The following is a 21,631-nucleotide window of genomic DNA, read 5'->3' on the forward strand; positions in this document are numbered from 1 at the left end:
TGGACGATAAAGTGGATGCATGTCGAAGTAAGGTGTTGGGTTTAAGTCCCATCATTAGGCCCTTATGAAGGAATTGCAACACCTGTTGTATCGTGGCTTGAGAAGAGTGGTAGGCCTGGGACTGACACCACCTGGAGAATGCCACCCAAGTATTTTGATATATACGAGTGGTAGACGGACGTCTAGAGGCCAGTATAATGTCAATAACCTCTTTAGATAGGCCTGCGCACCTCAAATGTCTCCATTCAAAAGCCAAGCTGTTAGGTTGAGCCAATTGGGGTCCTGATGCCATATTGGACCCTGTGATAAGAGGTCTGGCTTGACTGGGAGCATCCAAGGGTCTGTCACTGACAGGGCAAGGAGGTCCGAAAACCACGGTCCACGGGGCCAATACGGGGCTATTAGAACCAGCTTGGCCCTCTTGCGTCAAACCTTCCTCAGTGTTCTGGTCAGAAGTGGTATTGCAGGAAATGCGTACAGCAGGCCATCCGGCCATGGTATCAATAGCGCGTCCACTGCTTCCGCTGTTGTGTCGAGGTACCATGCAAAATACCTGGGCAGCTGGAAATTGAGACTGGAAGCAAAAAGATCCACTGAGAAAACGCCAAATCGACGTTGAAGAAGATGGAATATCGTCAGGTGAAGTTTCCATTCTCCCGGAAAGACCTGTTGTCTGCTGAGCCAGTTGGCTGTCATTCCAAATTCCTCTTAAGATGTTCTGCTTTCCAGGATTTCAGACATTTTTCTGCCCACTCGAATATTTGGTAGGCTAGGTTCTGTAAAGAACAAGACCGGGTTCCCCCTTGTCTGTTTAAATGAGATTTTGCACATGTGTTGTCCGTTCGAATGAGAACATGGGCCAAGGGGAATAGAGACTGAAAATGAAGAAGAGCTAAGTGGACAGCTCTCAGTTCCAGCCAATTGATGCTCCGAGTCCGCTCGATGTCGGACCAAACCCCTTGAACAAACGGCGAGTTGCAGTGGGCTCCCCAGCCGGTGAGACTGGTGTCTGTGGTTATAACAGTCCTGTTGGGTTCTCTGAACGGAGTGCCCCTGTTGAGATTCTGGACTGTCGTCCACCAGCGGAAGAAAAGATGCAGTGCATGAACCAAAAGGACTGTTCGGTGGTTGGATCTGGCAATGTCCTGCTGGAACGGTAATAAGGGCCACTGAAGTTGGAGAGTATGAGCTCGAGCCCATGGTACAATGTGGATGGTGGACACCAACATTCACAGAGCCTTTGCTAGAAGCATCACATCTGCGCTTGAACGACGCATCAAAAGGAGTACCGTGTCTCTGATGGCTGTGATGCGGTCTGGAGACAAAAAGACCATTGCCTGTATGGTGTCTAATATTGCCCCTAGATGTTGTAGTCGTTGGGTTGGCTGGAGATGACGTTTGGCGAGATTCACTAGCCAACCATGGGTCTGCAAAACCTGGAGCATGAGGGTCAGATGGATATGAGCCAGCTCCATGGAACTTCCCTGTATTGATAGATTGTCCAAGTAGGGGTAGATATGCACCCCTTGTAGGCGGAGGTAAGCCACCAAGATGAGTAGCACCTTGGTGAAGACTCTCGGTGCGGACGAGAGACCGAATGGCATCGCTCAATACTGAAAATGCAGGGGGCCGAAGGCAAACCGAAGGAACTTTCTGTGATCTATGCAAATAGGCACGTGGAGGTACGCTACCTTTAGGTCGACAGAAGCCAGGAAATCCCCTTCGTGAAGGCTTTCTGTAATGGAGTGGAGGGATTCCATTTTTGAATTTGCGATACTTTACAAAACGGTTGATGAACTTGAGGTCCAACACCGCCCTCCATGACAGATCTCGCTTGGGCACTGCAAACAGGAGGGAGTACACCCCTTCCGACCTCTCCGCTGTGGGGACTGGCTCTATTGCTGCTATGTCCAAGAGGTGATGCATGGCCTTCTGCATGATGCAGTGTCTTGATGGAGCCTTGAGACACGGGGAGGGATGAAATCTGTCCGGAGGGGTTGCCCAAAACTCTAGTGCATAGCCATGACAAAATAGATCTCTGATCCAAGCGACCTGTGTCAGATGCAGCCAGTGGTTTGCAAACAGAAGTAATCTGCCCCTGACCGGGATGGCGTCAGTATTGTCTGCGCTGACGAACCCCTCCACGATATGAAGATGTTGAGGTACTTCTAAGTCCCTGGTACTGACCTCTGCCCGGGTAACATTGTCTGTGCCAAACAGGAATGGAAGTTGGTGGTTCGAAAATCGCGGCCTCGTGCCCCGGACTGCGCTGCTCGAAAGGGCTGGAACACACGGTGTGGGGCGAAACGTCTGAACTGCCTGCGATCATCATTTCGGGCAGTGGCCAAGACAGGCTTCCGAGCATCCTTGGGGTCCACTAATACTGCTTTTAGGGCTTCCTCCCCGAAGAGTAATGATCCAGCAAAAGGTGCCCTTGACAAGTTGACCCTGGCTGTAGAGTCCACCTCCCAGTGACGAAGTCAGAGAGTTCGCCAAGCCACCACCTGAGCAGCCATGGCTCTGGCTGCCAGCTGAGTTGAATCCAAAGTGGCATCCGCTACAAATGACGCTGTCTTGCATAGTTTCACCAGGGTCCATCTTAGAGAGACCAGATCGGGATTGGGGTCATCTAAAAGGTCATCCAGCTGCATCATTGATGCCCTTGAGAAGATGGAAGCTGAAGCAGCAGCCCGGTAGTTTTTACATAAGGCAAAGTCTAGTCTCCTCTCAGAGGCATTCTTCAACTGTGAGTCCCCTTCCCTCGGCAGGAGGGATCGAGAAACTAAACTAGCAATCGGCTCGTCTATACCAGGTACAGCCAGGCAATTTGTAAAGCTTGTCAGCAAGGGCCGTAAAACGGCGTTACTGCAGCGGACGAGACCATTCATCCTTGGCCAGTTTGTCGATCAGATCTGGCACAGGAAGGTAGTGCTCCATTGATTTGGGGGATTTCAAAACCTTAGCCCCCTTGACAGGGGGAGTGGCAGCTGCAAGTTGCGGAGGTTGGAGACCTAAGGTGTTCAAAACTCTACAAGGAAGAGGATGATAATCGGCTGCATCAAACAGGCGATAGGAGGCATCCTCCTCCTGTTCTGACTGATCGCTCCTCTCGTCTCCTTCGGCTTGCATAGAATACGATGGATCCTCCAAACCGGTAATCTCAGTGCCAAACCTGCCCCTGGCAACATCGAAAGGGTTTGGTGAGCAGGACGGATCTGCTCCATTGGCTACGCAGTGTCCCCAAGTGCCAGATTGACTGTGTACGATCTGCTGATGAAGGGCAGTGACCTGTGATTGTGACTGCGCTTGAGAAAAGAATGATAGCATTTCCTGTAACTGAGAGAGAAACTCAGGAGACAACTGCAGGTCCAGAGGGGGAGGATGGTCTGAGTGGCCCAACTGGTTCAATGATGGTTGCACTTGTTGAGGCAAATTTACAGGGAGCTCCTCAGGCTGAAGAGATGAATGAGCCCTAGGGGGCAATATAGGGGGAGGTGGGCAATTGACCGCTGGCTGGGCAGGGAACCCCTCAAATTCATCCCCAGACGACCCAGCAGGGGAATGAAAAAGGGTTGTCAATTGTTCTTGGCCCACATCCTTAGAAGCTGGAGCAGACGTAACGTGCTCGCTTGGAAGCGCTGTGGCTTGACAGATGTTTAGTTTTAGCAACAGCCTTGGCATGTAATCTGGGTTGCTTATGCTTAGCTGACTTGTGCAAAGTAGTTTTGCCAGATTGTTTTGTTCTGGTAGCCTGAGTTGCCACTGGCTGTTGATCCGCCATCAGATATCTCTGAGAGGGGTTCAGTACACGCCCACGGATGGGGGAGAATGCACAGTTCCAAATAGTATACGGCCACAGAAGGGGAAGAATATACAGACCAAAAAGGCTTTAGTACACGCCCACGAATGGGGGAGAATGTACAGTTTCAAACTGTCTCAGTACAGTAGCGCCGCGCTTATACGGCGGGTTCCGTTCTGGACCCCTGCCGTAAAGCGGAAAACACCGTAAAACAGAACCCCATTGACTTTAACGGCCGCATCGCGCTAAAATGATGTGAAAACGGCGCAAAACATCGCAAAAGAGAAAAAAAATAGCTTTTAAATTAAAAACGAAAGCCACCGCATCAGCAGAACGCCTTAAAGCGGAACACTGTAAAGCGGGGCCCTACTGTACACACCCACAGATGGAGGAGAATGTACAGTTCCAAGGTTCTTTAGTACCCCACGGCAGGAGAGGTACAGCACTGTAAATGAAACAAGGCTCAGTAAGGCTCAACTGTAAAGTATCACAAGCAGCACTCACACAGAGCTTAAGAAAGAGAGCAGGGGAAAAGCCAAAAGAAAATGGCGCCCGCAAAGAAAGGGCGGGAAAAAACAGTAAACAAAAAGGCAGCCGGGAAGAACAAGGAGCAATGGCGGTTGGAGAGAAAGCCTGAGACCTATAAAAGGTCAACAAGGAGGAAAGCACTGCCGTCAAAAACAAAGGAATGGCCTTCGTGTGCCTTAGATACTGAACGAAGTGAACGGGTAGGTTCATAGCGGGAGAGGCGTTCCACAAGGTATTGCGGTCCCACACCGTGTAAGGCTTTATAGGTCAAAACCAGCACCTTGAATCTAGCTCGGAAACAAATAGGTAGCCAGTGCAAGCGAGCCAGGACAGGTGTTATATGCGCAGACCGGTTGGTCCTCGTCAACAGCCTGGCTGTCGCATTTTGCACTAGCTGAAGTTTCCGAACAGTCTTCAAGGGCAGCCCTACGTAGAGCGCGTTACAGTAATCCAGTCTAGAAGTTACCAGAGCGTGAACAACCGAGGCGAGATCATCACTGTCCAGATAGGGGCGTAGTTGGGCTACTAAGCACAGGTGGTAAAATGCATTCCGTGCCACCGAGGCCACTTGAGCCTCGAGCGACAAGGAAGGGTCAAAAAGGACCCCCAAACTACGAACCTGTTCCTTCAAGGGGAGTGTAACCCCATCTAGAACAGGATAAGCATCCACCATCTGAGCAGGGAAAGAGCTCACCAACAGTGTGTCAGTCTTGTCTGGATTGAGTTTCAGTTTATTCTCATCCAGTCCATTATCGCGGTCAGGCAACAGTTCAGCACATCAACAGTCTCACCTGTGGAAGGTGAAAAGGAGAAGTAGAAGCGTACTGATGGCAACGCACTCCAAAACTCCTGATGACCGCACCCAGAGGCTGCATGTAGATGTGGAAAAGCATGGGGGCCAAAACCGACCCCTGAGGGACTCCACAATGGAGAGTCCAGGGTGTCGAGCAATGTTCCCCAAGCACTACCTTCTGGCGACGATCTGCTAAGTAGGAGCAGAGCCACTGCCAAGCAGTGCCCCCAACTCCGCGAGCCTCCCCAGAAGGATACCATGGTCGATGGTATCAAACGCCGCTGAGAGATCAAGGAGAATCAACAGAGTCACACTCCCCCTGTCCCTCTCCCGACAAAGGTCATCATACAGGGCGACCAAGGCTGTTTCAGTGCCAAAACCGGACCTAAAACCGGATTGAAAACGGATTTTATGGGTGCAATAGTCATTTTAGCTTTATGGCAGGCATCACAATCCATTATTTGGCCACAATCTGTCAGTTTCATGTTTTCACTAAGACTCGGGGTTTTCTTAATTGTTTCGTAGTTTGCATGCCCCAGCCTTCTGTGCCAATCATGCACACAGCCTTTATGTGTCTGCGCCTCAGCACCAAACGCAACACACTCTGCCTGATTGCTTTTTATTACAAACTGTGAATCCTTCAGGCTCCCTTGCATGCATATTTCACCCCCTCTTTTCACAAAACATTTGTCTCTGTCAAACACCACTGAAAACCCAATGCTGGTCAATTTACAAACAGACAGAATATTATTCGACAATTCAGGGACATACAATACATCAGAAATTATGCCAATCTTATCCAATCTCACCGTCCCTCGCGCCTTGACAGTTCATCTCAATCCATCAGCCAGTAAAACAGAGTCCTGCACCGCCTTTGAAGTGTGCAATAAATGTAAGTCCTTTACGAGGGTATGGGATGCTCCACTATCAATAATCCAGTCTGTATCCATAAACTGAGGCTTTTCTGCGCTGACAAAGTTCACACTGCTCTGCTTCCAGCCTCCATCTCTGTTTCTTTGCTTGACTGCACAGTCTCTTTGAATATGTCCACGCGCTCCGCAAAAATAACAAGTTTTCAGCCGTTGCTGCTCCTGGTAGTTTGCCTGCTTGCTTCTGACAGCTACCTTCGGTTCGGCCTTTTTCGCCTCCTGTCTCCGCTGCCACTCCTGGGTCAATTTTTCCTCAATAAAACCCACATTCAGTCCCCCATCTGGCATTGCTTCCATCACCATGACAAAATTATTCCAGCTTCCATCAAGTGACGCCAGGATAATATACGTTTTCTGAAGGATACTGTGTTCCATGCCTCGGTCTTCTAATTCAGCAAATAGGCGCCTGAATTCAGTAAGATGCTCACTGATGGTGCACTCATCCGTGAAACGCATCTGGTACAGCTTCCTTGCCAGACACAGCTTGGATCCCGCTGTCTGTTGCACATGCAGAGCCTGCAACACGTCCCACATACGTCTGGCTGTGGGTTCATCTCTTACGTGCAGCAGTTGAGAGTTGGATAGAGCCAAGGTAATAAAAGCCTGCGCCTTCTCATCTCTGTGCGTCCAGGCCGCTGTTGGTGGTACCGGTGGGGTCCCTTCAATCACAGCAAATAACTCCTCTTTTATCAGGAAAGCCCGCATTCTCATCTTCCAGCTGGCATAATTATTTTCATTAAGTCTCTCCATTGGCATGCCTCCAGACATGTTTATAGCCATCTCCGCTCACCTCTGTCTGGCACAATCAATCACGCTGCTCTCTGGAACTCAGTCTGCAGCTCAGACCACTTACTCACTTCGTTGCAATGCGCACTGGATCTGGGCCCATAACCCTGTTGATGTGTGCGGTATTTGCGTTGTAAGCGCTGTTACATTAGAGTATAAGTGGTCAAGAAATTCCAAAAACACGACATGGTGTTAAGAGTCCATTTACTCAGGACATTAAGGCATTAAGCAGTTTCGTTTTCACACATAGCAAGAGCTCACACAGACAGCTGCTGCTCCTTCAAGAACAAAAACCCCCACAGAAAAAACACAGAGAAGCTGGCTGCTCTCACTCCAGCCCTATCTCCCGGTTGCCTAGGAACCAGTTGACCTTGGCAGCCTGCAAGTTCCTACAAAGACATAACAAAAACTCTTCCTTGCTCCAGGCTTTCAGACTTGATGAAAAACAACCAGAGGTAGTATTGCCTAAGGGTCAACAGATGGCAGGCTACCTGTGGAAAATTAGAATTACTCAGCATTTGAAGAAGCCTGTAAATATTTTATAATAGTAAATATTTCTAGTATGAGAGAATTTTGTTCTGTTGGCATAAAAATTGTCTTCTCTCATTGTTTATGTGGCTGATGTACTTTTGTTCCCTTGGACCCACAGAGGCGACAAGAAGAAGAATATTACAATCGCTTGGAAGCTGAAAGGCGGCGTCAGCATGATGAGGCAGAACGGAGATTGCTGGAACCTGATGACCCTGGTCTGTACAGACCTCCGCTTCCACGGGAATATGAATTCCCATCCCTGCCCCCTTCATCTAATGCTCCTCCTCCCCCACCTCAGCGAAACACCTCTTACCTCAAAACACAGGTTCTCTCCCCTGACACGATTTATACTGCCAAGTTTGTTTCATACAATGAGGAGGAGGAGGAGGATTCCTGTCTAGCAGCAGGTCAGGATAAGTACTCCAGTACAAGAAAGTCTTATGGTGATCTTCCTCCTGCCATCCTTAAGCCACAGCAGCCCTCACGCCAGCCACGCCCAGCCTCAGATGGCATATTTCTTTCCAACTCATTCCAGCCATCCTCGGTCAATGCCAACAGTACTCCTTACAAAACGAGCCAACCCCCTTCCCCACCAAACAAACCGAGTTTCATCAATCCCAGCAGCTCAAAAGGTAGACTCAAAATTGTATTTAAGAATCTTTTCTGTATGAAACTCTCCACATTTCCCACTGTGGTGTTCTAGACAAAATTACTTCATGATTATTTCTCACTTGATCACTATCCTCAGCATGGTGATCCAACTTTAATGTTGATGTGCTATTTTTAAATGTGTGTGATCTTTCCATTTTCTTACCAAACTCTCTATGATTCCTCCTTTCATATAATGAAAGCAGAATGGTTTTTTTAAAATTCCTGTTCAACCAGCTAAAAGTACTGTTGGTTTTGGCTTTTGTTCTGTATCTCTTTTCAGCTATTGTGTCTTATTTTCATTGGGTCTATGGTGCTTTCACATTTCGGGGCCATCTGTTTCTCATGATAATAGGACATGGTGTTCATTAATAATGGGAAGATGTTTACTTTCTGCTTATTATTTGACATGTATTTTGTGTGCAAATGGCTTGAAAAGGATACTACCCAACAGTAGTATTTGAAAAGCTAGGTGTATGAGGAGAGGAGCAGTTAATTAACTTAACAATATCTATAAGCATATCTTTATGCTTATCACACAGGTTGTCCAGTGTTGAAGTAGAAGCCCATTTTTATTTTACTAGTGCTTTTTTCATAACATTCTCCTATCAGTTTCTTTTCCTGACTTCTTTCTATCTCATTATAAGCAAAAAAAAGAGCATACCTAATAACCTTGGCAGCAAATAGTTCCACTGTCTGCATGCTAATATAAAAGAGTTAGGGTATAACGCTGACAAAAGTTTGTATTTGGTTTAGTATTTGATAATTTGACATGTGAAAGCCATTTATTAAAACTCTTATCTAAAATAATGGAGCTGTTTCGATGTTGTTCTGCCTTTCAAATCACCATGTAGAAGGTTCACAGTTATCTGACCATAGAATTGCTCTAACCTTGAATACCACTCTCTAGCTGTTTTGAAATCCAGGATTAAGGAAAATCCCATTTTCAAATAGTTATCTCCCAGTTTATCAGAAGCTTAACATATCCTTTGGGATAATTCAAGTTCATGCAAATGATCATTTGTCAAGTTCCAAAATAAAATTGGTTTGAATATTATAATGTATATATAAATGCTTTGTTTTAGCCTAAAAGAGGTCAGTTACTGGCTATCCTTTTCTGATGGCCAACAAACTTGAGTTGTTTCAGAAATATTCACTTGCCAATCTTAATGGTTCCCCAGGTGATGAAATCTACACCTTGACACTAAATCAGCTTTCTCAAGCCTTTTCATATTTTGAGTGGGGCAGCTACATCTTCCAAGAGATTTCTTTACTAACATCATATGTTAAGATACAAATACATGTGGGCACATGTTGGTAGTAATTGAAGAATGCTATTTAATATAATGCCTCACTTTAATTTCAGCACATTTTAAAAAGCCTATAGAACAGGTCATACATTCCTCCTGAGTGTTCAGTCAATACTGCCTGTACAAAATACAAAGCTCTTTGCACAAATGCAGAATTCACTGTACAATTTGTCATCTCGCCATCTCAATAACACTCACATTTCTGTCTTTTAATGAACGCTAACATATGGCAAACTGTTCTTCTGCAAAACTCAATTGTTCAGCTCCTTCCACTGGATAATTAAGGACCACTTCAAAACACTGATACACTCAAATTTGGTAATAAAACTTGATCAATTTGGCTAAATATGAGTAAGCTGCATTTCTCAGTTTTTTCAAAAATAAAAAAAGATTATTGGCTTTACAATTTGACAGAGGGCAAAATAATTGCTATAAATATTATTATGCATGGTAGATTCTCTGTACATGTTTATTAAAAAATAAAACTTACTGTATTCAGTTGGGCTAACTCTTTGGTACATGTGCATAAGACTGCATTCTTGGTTGATTACTGGAGAATCAGTATAGTATTAAATATTGCATTGTGTTCAGTAGATGAACAAAAAATACTATTGGAAGGAGCATGCATTTGTTTTTGGATAGATCAAGGCTCACAAGACACAACACATGCAGTATCAAGAGACTAAAAATATCAGTTGAAAACAGACAAGGATTTGTGACAACACTTGTTGTGAAGACTGTTTTCCTTAACAGTATAAACAGCAAAAGAGAGAGATGTTTTAAAACCTGGGTACGATGTTGATATTTCAAGTAAAATTGTGTTTAGTCTTGTGGCCTTTGGAGAAGATCAGTCTGCTGTGCAGTAATTTTATTGTGTGAGAGCCAAGTATAAAGTTGCAGTGCTGTAAAACACATATAAAAGAGAATCTTTTAGAAAAAGATGTGACAAATTCTCCTCTGTGAACAACAGACACTCAACAATCACTCAAAAACCCTCTCACCAATTCATTGAAAAACTGTCTAACAAACCTCCCGCATTCACACACAATTAATTTACAATTTTAACAAATAAAATAAATTTAAATAAGGATATAACTAGCCAGACTGAACAGCAAGGCGAATAACGGTACTGCTCAAGCAAGGCAGGAAAAATGAACTAGCACTCCGTGGGAGGGGCCACGGCAACAGTCCATTTGGAGTGTTAACTCTTTCCTACCTCAAGCACTAGCAGCGGAAGACAATACCCACTTGAGGGTGTCCTGGTGCCCACTGGAGAATCTGATCAATGGGTTGTTACTACATGAAAAAAGCAGTAATTCCAGATCTCGAGTCTCCCTTGAGACTGGAGGGAGAATTTGCATAGTTGAATTTGGAATTCTTAGTTGCTTTCACTTCTTTGTGATGATCATTCTGCATGAATGATTTTGTTTTATCATGTTCATATTTAAAAGTAAAGTCACAGGAAAAAACCATTTGAAAAGATTTGTTTTTAGTAACATGCCTTTCATTTTAGTAAGCAAAAAGAAATATATGCTTGGAATTATCTTAAAATATTAGAAAACATGGGTTGAGATTTATTATTCCATCTAAAAAAGCACTGCAACTTTTGAAAAAAAAGTAGTAATATTTCCTTGTAGCATCAAACAGATCTTTCAATTGTCATTGTACATTCTCTTACATAAGGCTCAAACTACACTGGATCTACTGGAGCAATTGCAGGCCCACATGAACCTTATCGGGACCTAAGAGAGAAAAAATTGAAAAGGTGAAATGAAAATAAATACTTTAAATAATAGTGGTGAATTCATGTAAGCAGTTCATGTAACTTTGGTTCAAATTTTAGATAATTTAAAGTGCTTTAAGATCTCAAAACTCTGAACATAAAATAGCAGTGCATTCTGTAAAAGCACTTAGAGAAAATTATTATTTGAAACTTTTAAGATGCCTAAAAATTTCTAAGCACTGTGCTTACATTGAAAGAGAAGAAAGAAAGTCTCTGTTCACAGGCTCACTAATAACCTTACAAAAGGGGATGGGGAGGGAGGGAAGAGGAAAACAATCACTGATGGATGTGGTGTGGTCAGTCTTCCTCTTCATGATGAACTAGTTGGATAGAAGGCAGTCTCTCAGTGGCCCTTGATTCCCTGACGAGAAGCAGAGGACAGAGAGTGCTTCCTTTTGGTTCTTCAGCCCTGGGGCAACAAATGACTCTACAAATGTTATCCTAACTAGTCAACTAATACACCATCCATGAAGAACCACTTACATGGTGCCTTCATGTGAGCTGACATGGTGCCAAAGCCACATGTAGTTATCCAAAACAATCATGTGGGAGCCACCTCGAGTGTGAACTAATCCTATATAAAACAGAATAGAAATCTTAACAGCGCTCACATTTGTAACTATTCTGATAGAATTTAGACAAAAATATCAATGCAGGGATAAAGACTATACACTAACAGCCCAATGCTAATCTTGTTTACTTGAAAATAAGGCCTCATCGCTTTATATGGGACTCAAAATTATGTATGTAAATGACTGCAGTACAAGGCTAAAGGACAGGCACAGCATCCATACTTACAGCAATATAGTACTTTTGTAACATTGTTATCTTTTTCTTTGCAGTCAAGATGCAGATTTACCTGGTGCACCAGAGAACTTGACTTTCCGGGAGCGTCAAAGACTCTTTTCCCAGGGCCAGGATGTGTCCAACAAAGTAAAGGCATCTAGGAAATTAACGGAATTGGAAAATGAATTAAATACAAAATAGGATTAAAGGCACCTTATCAGAAGTAATCTGAAAAATCTCTATGAAACTAGGGAAGGGGCTGTTCAAGAAGAAAGAAGTGTCTTCTGACAGTTGAGATGGAATTTTTCATCAGGACTGTTTGAGATTTAGATATGTTGCAGTAGCAAGAAAAACAATTATTTACCAGGAGCTTGTGGTTTATACAATTAAAGCACTGTAAAATATATTTTAATTATATGAATCAAGTGTCATTATGTCCTTTCTCCACTCCCTTTCCTTTCTTTGAGGGTTTAACTTCTTCTGCAATAGTCCTGGATCACACTTACTGAAGAATTGTTGCTTCCTGGTCTCTTACAGAAACATTTTGTTAGCTGCTAAACAGAAAAAGTGGCTATAGCTTGAACTGCCTAAACTAATCTCTGCACTGGCTTCTTGCACTGTATTTAGGTTGTTTGATACAATGTCTGAGGTGATATACAAACAGTTTACTAGCAAATCATTGAAAACTGGGTTGGAGCCTGGGTTTCCCTGGATAAACTTTTGTTGTAAAAACAGATTGAATACTCTTGAAACTAAAAGGGCTACATTAGTGCATTTAATTCTTAGCCACCAAGTAGTACCTATATTCATATAGTTCTTTGGACATGAAATACTTGACTTGATTTTTCTTGGTGATAGTTCAGTGATGCAATAAAACATGTACTGTGGATTTTCAGCTGTTCTTCCTTCATCGCTACATTGAGTTGTTAAACTACTTTTAAAACTTGAGTTTTGAAATCTTTGGTGAGAGCTGAAGGAAGTGATTGGTAAGCAAAGATGGACGTGTGTGCGTGTGCAAGTGTGTGTGTGAATTTAGAATACAATGTTTTAAAACAACATAGAAATTCCAGACCTAAGCAATAGGGAATAAGATTCTACTGGTAGCCCACTGTAGCCAAGACAAAACCAAAGTTAAATATTAACAAACGACTAGAAGATTTTAAATATTAACAGATAGCATATTAAGCACTGCTTGCAGGGGACATGGTTACCATGGCTGTGATGAAAAATACAAAGTATTGCCTCCCAAAATGAATTTCACTGAGGTGGCCTGACAACACTCTGGCAGCTCATTGCTAGTCCTTCACATTGAGAAGTGCTGGTCATGCTGCCTTTGGTTTATTAGTATCCTTTTTCTATATACTGTAGAAAATGTTGGCAGTTCAAGCTATTTTTCACACTATATTGCAGCATTATTTAATTTTGAAATAATTTCTCCCACTGTTTCTTCAGCTATGCATATATGGCTGTTGATGTTGAGAATAAGGACCTTATTAGTTTTTGTGTGATGTTTAAAACAATATATTATATTGTGATTCTAAGCAAATTTTCTATTTGATGAAGCCCTTAATTGGGTTTTAGATGATTTTTTCTGTATAATATGTTATCTTATAAATATGTATTTAGGGAATTATGCACACTTCCAAATGCAGAGGGTGGACTTTCACTGCCTTAGAAATCACTTTTAATAAGAGTTGTATGATAAATAAATGCAAGTTAATTATATTAAAATTGGAGTGTAAATATTTTTTTTACATATTTCAGGTTTCTTATTTGAAAGTGTGCTTTTACCATTCACCTGTTAAATATGAAGTAAGAGATTAAATTGGTTGAAAATGTTAATGAAGGATTTGCATGCTTGCTATGTCTGTTAATCAGGAAAAGCAAGCCTCCCCCAATTTATCTTGAGAACACTAGATATTCTGTGGCTGGAATACTGTTGCTGCTAGAACCTAAGCAAAGAAATATCACTTACCGTGGAGTTGACTGCTATGGGGCATTCAGGCCACATGTGAATATGAGTAAAAGTGCTTTTCATAACTGTCTGTGTATTATTATGGGGGGGGGAATCAAAACTGCTGTAGTTTCCCATTTCTACTGTATTTCACTTGCAACCTATTTTTAATAAACTTTGTATTGTATTTAAATTTGCACTGCATAATGTCTGTATCAATAGTATTTGTTCAAATCACAAATGCTTTTTATGCCAGTATCAAATTACTCTGTTACAAATTTGCCTTAAATATTCTCAGAAGACACATCTTTAATGTTTAATTGAATTTTAGCTATTGATAAGTTTATAATCTATAGCAGTGGTTCCCAAGGGGGCCAGGAAATAATCGGGGGGGCACAATCAGTAAATAAATGATTTTTAAATAAAAAAAGCATCACTCCCTGAACGCTGTCTGCTCCCCACTGCTGCTGCAGACAACACTTCCCCTTTGTTCCAAACGAGAGGGGAGGACTTTTGCTGAAGCAGCAGAGTGTCTTTCAGGCACACCAAGGCCTATAAAACACATGGCAGACACCGAAGGCGACTTAGGGTGGAGCTACCACGAGGAGGGGATTACTATTGCTGACTCCCATCTTCTTGCACTGCCACTGACGGAGATTTTTATAGTTCATTGGACTGGGGCGGCTCCTTGAGTAAAATCGAAGAACACAGGTTTGCAGCAAAAAGGTAGGCCTTTATTGGATGACAAGCATATGCTTGGTCAGTCTCCCTCCTAGTGAGTGGAGAACTGCCATTTAGCACTGGTTGCCTGGGATTTTTATACATTTCAGGACAAAGACTTTAGCATCTACCAATCAGGAGTTAATACATCAGAATGGCATAGGCATTACAGTATTACACAGACATTTGCACAGGTGTTACATAGACACTACTTTCTGCATCATGTTCTGGTGAATTTGGCAATGTTCAGTACTTCACATAAAAGTACATTTTCGCCATGAACTGAGTACTCCAGCTAATGAGCAAAGCAATTTAGCTACACATTTTAGCTACTGCAATTCAGAGCTTGGAAGTAACTAGTCACAAGTAACGAATTACTTGTAATTCATTACTTTTTTGAGTAACGAGTGGGTAATTCCTTTACATTTTGATTGTAATAGAACTAGGAGTAATTTTACTACTTTTGTGGAGTAATTGTAACATTTCCAGAGTTACTTTTGGGCATTACTTGGGGGGGAGCAGGGGAAGTCTTCTGCTCCTCTGATTTGTGGATGAAAATCATGGGCCTCAAACTGGGCTTCTGTGCAGTGTTGCTCTTTCCTTATGCTCTGTGGATGGGTAGGAGGCCACGAGGGAGGAGGCAGAGAGTGAGACGGGGTGGAGTGGAGAAAACAATTATTTAAAAAAACAGATAGTGGTGGTGAAGAATGGAGTGGAGGGGAAAAGGATCTGGAGGTCAAGAACATGGATAAAGGAGGAGAAGGAGGCAGCAGCAGAATGGAGAGAAAGAACTGTGGAGGTGAAAGATGACAACGTGTGTGTGTGTGAATACTGTGTTTGCACATGTCACACAAAGTGGCCTCCACCACCCTCTCTGGCTACTGGGCTGCATTTGTAGTATTTTAACTTTTTTGCATCTCGGGAAAATGTTTGCTTGAGTGAGTGTCCCTTAGTTGGTGGCAGAGCAGGGTCTGGGAGGTGGTTAAGTGAGAGAGGTTATGCTGGCTGGCTGAGTGGGGGGGTTCCACTTGGTTTGACGTGCAAAGATCTGAGTAGTGGCCTCAGCCTCCTTCCCCACCACCCTTACCAGTGGAGAGACCACCATTGCTATCTTATGAATACAAATAATTATTCTACTACCTCTGTATGTGTTTGTTGATTTTTAATGTTGTTTTAGGCAGCAGCCAAGGCCAGCACCTTGTAGGTTTTTTTTAAAAAGTAACTGAAATGTAATTGTAGTGATTACTTTGGAGGAAAAGTAAAGTAATCAGTTACTTTCAGAGCGATTGCAATCGTAACAGTAATTACTACTTTTTTGGGGCCATGTAACTGTAACGGTAATTTATTACTTTTAAAAAGTAATCTTCCAAGCTCTGCTTAAGATACCGAGATGTTCAGCACAGTGTTATCAATTGTTTAGAGTACAAGTTGTTCCAAACAAACCAGCATAGTCAGGGAAGACAGCTGCAAAACGAAAAAGGGTTCCGGTTGGCTACTAAACTTATTAAATGTCAAACCAAACTATGAAAATATTATAAACCTTTATAGCTTTATAAAAGAATATATTTTGCTTATACATATTCACTAACAGGCAAAAAAACTTGCAGTTTAAGTTAAGAACTTACCTACAGCCAACAGAGATTTCTATCAAACTTTAAAAAGCAGGGAAATTGGGCAGCTATAGTGAATGCACCCGGGAAGCAGGACACCTGACCTCCCCTCTGAGATATTGTACTGCCCTGCAAATTTGTCAAAATGCAAACACAATTTGGGTTGGTCTTTCACAGTCCCATCCACTTCCTGTGTAGCTTAAGAATTTGGTCACATGTGCCTCTGAGCATATGGTGAGTAGTGGTTCAGGAAGTGAAGATTTTTCTCGCGGGTGTATAATTCAGGGATATATGTTACATTAGAAAGTAGGTACACACTAAGCAATTATTCTGAATTGTTTTCAGATTAATTTGCATGACAAAATGGGATGATAATTTGGTCATTTTAGTACTAAACCAAAACAAACTTGTGAAGTCATTCAAGAGATTAACCAGCTCCAACTGTTTAATTAATCATGATATTTTTGTCATGATGTGCCAGAATCACCACCATCAAACAGGCTTTACATTGTACTAATAAGATTGTTTATTCTCCTGGATAGCTTTCTTCAACAAACAACATTAACAAAACATGCTTATGGATTTTTGAATTATTAACTATTTCAGTTATTTAGATAAATGTAAAGTTCTTAAAATAATAAAATTTAGGCAATTTCAAACAAGTCAATATGAGAAAATATTGGGTGGTACAGTTAACTCAGTCTTCATCTTCACTTGCATCTTCCTTGTTCATTGTCTGGAAAAGAAATACTTTTTCCTGCTTTTTCAGTTACCAACTTATTTCCCAATCTAGAATGAATTAATCCAAAGGAATTCTGTCGACACCTGCAGAAGAGGCTACCACTTCAGCTGTCTCCTCCTTGTTGACATCTACTCCATCTCCCCGAATTCTCTCATTGATCTTCTCTATCTTTGCACCTTGAGAGAGGCAAGGCCTTGAGAGAGAGCATGCACTTCATGTACACCATCTGCAGTACAGATCAGGTTATTTCCCAGCTCCATAAACTGCTATTAACATATTCATAGAATATAATTAGAAGTTGTATAATTAGTATTCACAATGATATCTTTGACCTAGGCTGGCTTTTTTACTAATTGTTTTAAAATTTTGAAATCTGATTTAAATAAAAATTATTGAATTAAATTTTAAAAATCTGTTTTTTTATTTAACAAATACTAATTTTTATCAACCCTGAATGATGGTGACAAGTCTCCCTTTCCAATACACCATCAGGAGTGCATTTTAAGGCTCCTGATGGTGCACTGGCAGCTATGTTTCCATCTGGCCCTCATCTGACGTCACATATGGCATCAGGTGGGCATTTGTGATACAGTACTTGCCTCTTTTCCATGCCATATCCCATTCTTCAAATCATAATCTTGTTTTATTCACTGAGCACAAAGCTTTGCTGTCTTGTCCCTGTCCAGGGTTCGTGGATCTAGGCTTTAGTGACAAGAGATGTTGTGTGGGCTCCCTTTGCCTCCCAACCCAGTCATTACTCTAAACTTTTGGCTGGGCTTAAGCCGTTGGTGGGATGTGGATATGTGTTTTGATGAAATCTGAACTGAAAGCACAAGCATGAAGAATCCTCTTTGTGTGTACACACACACATTGCACTACCTGCACGGTACTAACTATTGTTGAAGGGGAGGGGAGGTATTTTATTTGTTTGTTTGTTTATTAGATTTATATCCCACCCATCCAGTAGGAGCCATGGGCAGGTAAAGGACTGAAGGCCTATTTGTCTAGTTTAAGCTGTACTGTCATCTAGTGGCTTGCTTATGACTGAAGCCAAAACGTATTTGTGTCCATACAGGCTTCTTAAGGTCTCTGCCAGAGTGAATCAACATGCACCCTCTTATTCCCTCTCCCTCAACCAGCACTGTAAAGTTCTGCAAAAGTACATTTCGAAACTGCTTTCTTGTCCCAGAAGTTGATAATCAAGTGAAGCATTGTTGTTGGTATGTGCCTCCAAGTCGACTACAACTTATGGCGACCCTACGAATCAGTGACCTCCAAGACCATCTGTCATGAACCACCCTGTTCAGATCTTGTAAATTCAGGTCTCTGGATTCCTTTATGGAATCAATCCATCTCTTGTTTGGCCTTCCTCTTTTCCTACTCCCTTCTGTTTTTCCCAGCATTATTGTCTTTTCTAGTGAATCAGGTCTTCTCATGATGTGTCCAAAGTATGATCATCTCAGTTTCATCATTTTGGCTTCTAGTGACAATTCTGGTTTAATTTGTTCTAACACCCAATTATTTGTCTTTTTCGCAGTCCATGGTATCCGCAAAGCTCTCCTCCAACACCACATTTCAAATGCGTTGATTTTTCTCTTATCTGCTTTTTTCACTGTCCAACTTTCACATCCACACAGAGAAATCGGAAATACCATGGTCTGAATGATCCTGACTTTAGTGTTCAGTGATACATCTTTCCATTTGAGGACCTTTTCTAGTTCTCTCACAGCTGCCCTCCCTAGTCCTAGCCTTCTTCTGATTTCTTGACTATTATTATTTACACAGGAACCATTTCTAATTTTGGCCAATTTAAATAAGCTCGAAAGAGGAATATTATTTTGTTTTGCCAAAAATAGAACTTATGATACCATTGTTATGGTACTTAATCAAACCCTAATTACCATTTCTGGGCAATTACATAGTTAAAGTCTAAAAGAAATGTAAGGCCATTTCTACAAAACATAGATCTATATCCCCAGTAAGTTGAGTTGACAATTACATGTGATCAATATTTATAGGTGGCACAGAGTGGTAAGCGGTGGTAACATAGCCAAAGCTCAGCCGGAGTTTGATTCCAACGGAAGGAGGAAGTCGAATCTCCAGTAAAAGGGGTAGAGGTCCACTCAGCCTTCCATCCATCCGTGGTCGGTAAAATGAGAAGCCAGCATATGCTGGGGGGTAAAGAAAGGCTGGGGACGGAACTGGCAATCCCACCCCATATATATGGTCTGCCTAGTAAATGTCACAAGACGTCACCCTAAGAGTCGGAAACGACTCTCACTACAAGTGCGGGGACACCTTTACCTTTTTAAAATATCATGTTCCTTTAAGTGATACAGACAACATTCATATCATACATTTATTCTATGATTATTCTGTTGTGGTGTAAATTTGTTAAGCAGAGAAAAACTGGTCTGAAATGTGTGTGCCAGTGTGTGCGTTTACCTAAGAAAGCAGGCTTTTAGCCTGCATTGAGATCACTTAAGACTTAGTATAATAAGAAAAGCTACTTTATTTATAGAAATACATAGACAGAAAGGCATACCTAGTTCTAACTAACTAAGTTGGAGGCGCAACACCCAGACATGGAAGTTGACCTCATGGCTAGAAGAGAGAGAGAGAGAGCAGAGACAAAGGTGTCTCCTCTCTCTCGGATAGTCAGAGAAGAGAAGAAGGAAAGGGCGGGAGGGGCAGGTAAGGTATCAGTCTAACAGCCGGAAGGAAGTCAGTCAGAGCATCATCCGGTAAAGGTAATCAAGCCTATCCATCTGGAGGACCCTAACTCTATCTCCCTTCTGGAACATAAACAAAAGAACAAAACAGGAGTTGCTCTTGCCCCACTTCCAACATATTCCACTTTAAACAGTCATGGCTTCCCCCATAGAACACTAGGAAGTGTAGTTTGTGAAGGTTGCTGAGAGTTGTTCAGAGAACACTATTCTCACAGAGCTACAATTGTTAGAGTGGTTGAACAGTCAGTCCCTTTTCCCAGAAAACTGAGAATTGTGGCTTTATGAGGGGAATAGGGGTTTCCTAACAACTCTCAGCACCTTTCACAAATGACAGTTCACAGGCTTTTTTTGGGGAAGCCATGAATATTTAAAGTGTAATAATAGTAGAATAAATTTAAGGTGTGAACATGGCCACAGTCTGACATTACTCTCAGAAAACTCTGGTAACTGTTGGTTTCCCTTAGCAGACTGGTGTGTTGTCATTTCCATTCATTATGATGTCTTAATCTTTTCATAAACACTAATATGAATTGTTTTATATTTCCTACTGGAAATACTAGCAAATCTGTGCTGTGTATTTTCACAGGCTGCACTTGCACATAGGGATGTCAGTTTTTCTACATTAGTTTAGGATGAACAGAGTGGTTCACTGGTGCATGCTGCCTGATCACTCTTTCCCTACTTACTGCATTTTATCCCATCCTTCTTCCTAAACAAGCTCAAGATAGCAAAGAGCAAAGTAGCAAAACAGTGCAATTAAATGGCACAATTAGGATAGACCAAGAAGCCTTTGGCAGCCCGTTATATGCAGTGGTGCAGTCGGCCATGGTCTGAGGGGTTTTTAGACCCCTTACTTTTTTGGGAGCAGGGTCCCTGTCTCCAGCATCCTACGAGCCAGTCAGCATGAAAGAGGACTGTGACAGCCACTGAGAAGAATCTTCTAACATGCTTCCTTGTCTTTTCTGCTAATTGGAGCCGACCACAGTGAAAGGTGAATCAGACAGTGAAAAGACTCTCTTCAGTAGCTAACACTCCTCTTTCGTGCTTATTGGCTTCTAGGCATATCTGTTGTTGTGGAAGATGGCATTAACAAGGATCTCATTCTCAACCCAGTAGCAAAAAAAAGAGGGGCGCGGCTGTGACTACCATGAAGGGACCCTGCACTTCTAAATTTGCCACGGCACTTTTGGCTTATGTCAGAACTAAGGGTGGTGGTTTTTTATTCCCTAACACGTCGCAAACAGCAAGCCGTGGCTTAAGGTTGTTTAGCAATCGTGGCTTGTTAGAAAGTAGCAAACCACGATTCCTAGTTTGGACATAATGGGAAACCCTAACGGGCTCCTTGAGTTTTTGTCCCGTTCACGCCACTGGGGAGCGATATGGTAGAATTTACCAAGGCACGCTACTCGTTCATGCTAAACCACAATAACCCAGAACCTGCCTTATGGTTACATAAGTGTGAACACGGTCCCTGTGTTCCACTTGGTGGTGTGCTGTGAACTTGAACCTAATAATAATAGGCCTCGCCTACGAGCTTGCACTAGTTCGACCCAATTAGGATTATTTCGCTAGCACAACAGATCAACCATGCGCTTGTTCATATATAGTAGCGTTCAGTATGACAATGTGTGACGAATTACAAATTTGCATCCGGATGCAGCTTACCCCTCTCGCTTTACAAAGTTGGGTGGTGGTGGTTGTTTTTTTTTAAAAAAACTTAAACGCAAATGCTGAAAATATCCTTAAAATACGACCGCTGAAGGGTTGGGGCCGGCCGACGGAGCTTCTTTGTGACTACCTGACCAAACGCCTCCAATGAAAAGCTCAGAAAAGAAAAGCCCCCTGACAGATACACTCTCCCCAAGAGGGACCGTTATTAAGCTCTCCGTTTTCGCTTTCTTAGCCCCTACTCAGTTCTCAGTGACCGCCCCTTTCCAAGTCCAGCCAATCGCAATGCTCTTCCCGTCCCAAAGTGGAGAT

General features: G+C 42.5%; 1 protein-coding gene and 1 long non-coding RNA gene across 22 annotated transcripts in view; one reads left to right on the plus strand and one right to left on the minus strand.

The window, feature by feature from the left end:
• The window catches only part of AFDN (afadin, adherens junction formation factor), a 206,453-nt gene extending 192,399 nt beyond the window's left edge, over positions 1 to 14,054 (plus strand). For 9 of the 21 annotated variants that reach the window (XM_061624376.1, XM_061624378.1, XM_061624377.1 and 6 more), the window contains 3 exons: positions 7,485 to 7,998; positions 11,008 to 11,089; positions 11,950 to 14,054. In XM_061624376.1, the coding sequence (XP_061480360.1) occupies positions 7,485 to 7,998; positions 11,008 to 11,089; positions 11,950 to 12,094 (741 nt within the window). In that variant the 3' untranslated portion in view covers positions 12,095 to 14,054. The remainder of the gene's footprint in view (positions 1 to 7,484; positions 7,999 to 11,007; positions 11,090 to 11,949) is intronic. The other 12 variants (XM_061624386.1, XM_061624388.1, XM_061624387.1 and 9 more) reach the window with 3 other exon arrangements.
• On the minus strand, positions 9,336 to 21,566 carry LOC133383514 (uncharacterized). Its single transcript, XR_009762322.1, has 3 exons — positions 21,317 to 21,566; positions 11,967 to 12,050; positions 9,336 to 11,066 (listed from the first exon to the last, which is right to left on the minus strand). It is a non-coding gene; the product is annotated as an uncharacterized LOC133383514 (long non-coding RNA).
• Between the last annotated feature and the right edge of the window lie 65 nt (positions 21,567 to 21,631).

Source organism: Rhineura floridana, chromosome 4 (genome assembly GCF_030035675.1).
Source record: "Rhineura floridana isolate rRhiFlo1 chromosome 4, rRhiFlo1.hap2, whole genome shotgun sequence".
NCBI lineage: Eukaryota > Metazoa > Chordata > Lepidosauria > Squamata > Rhineuridae > Rhineura > Rhineura floridana.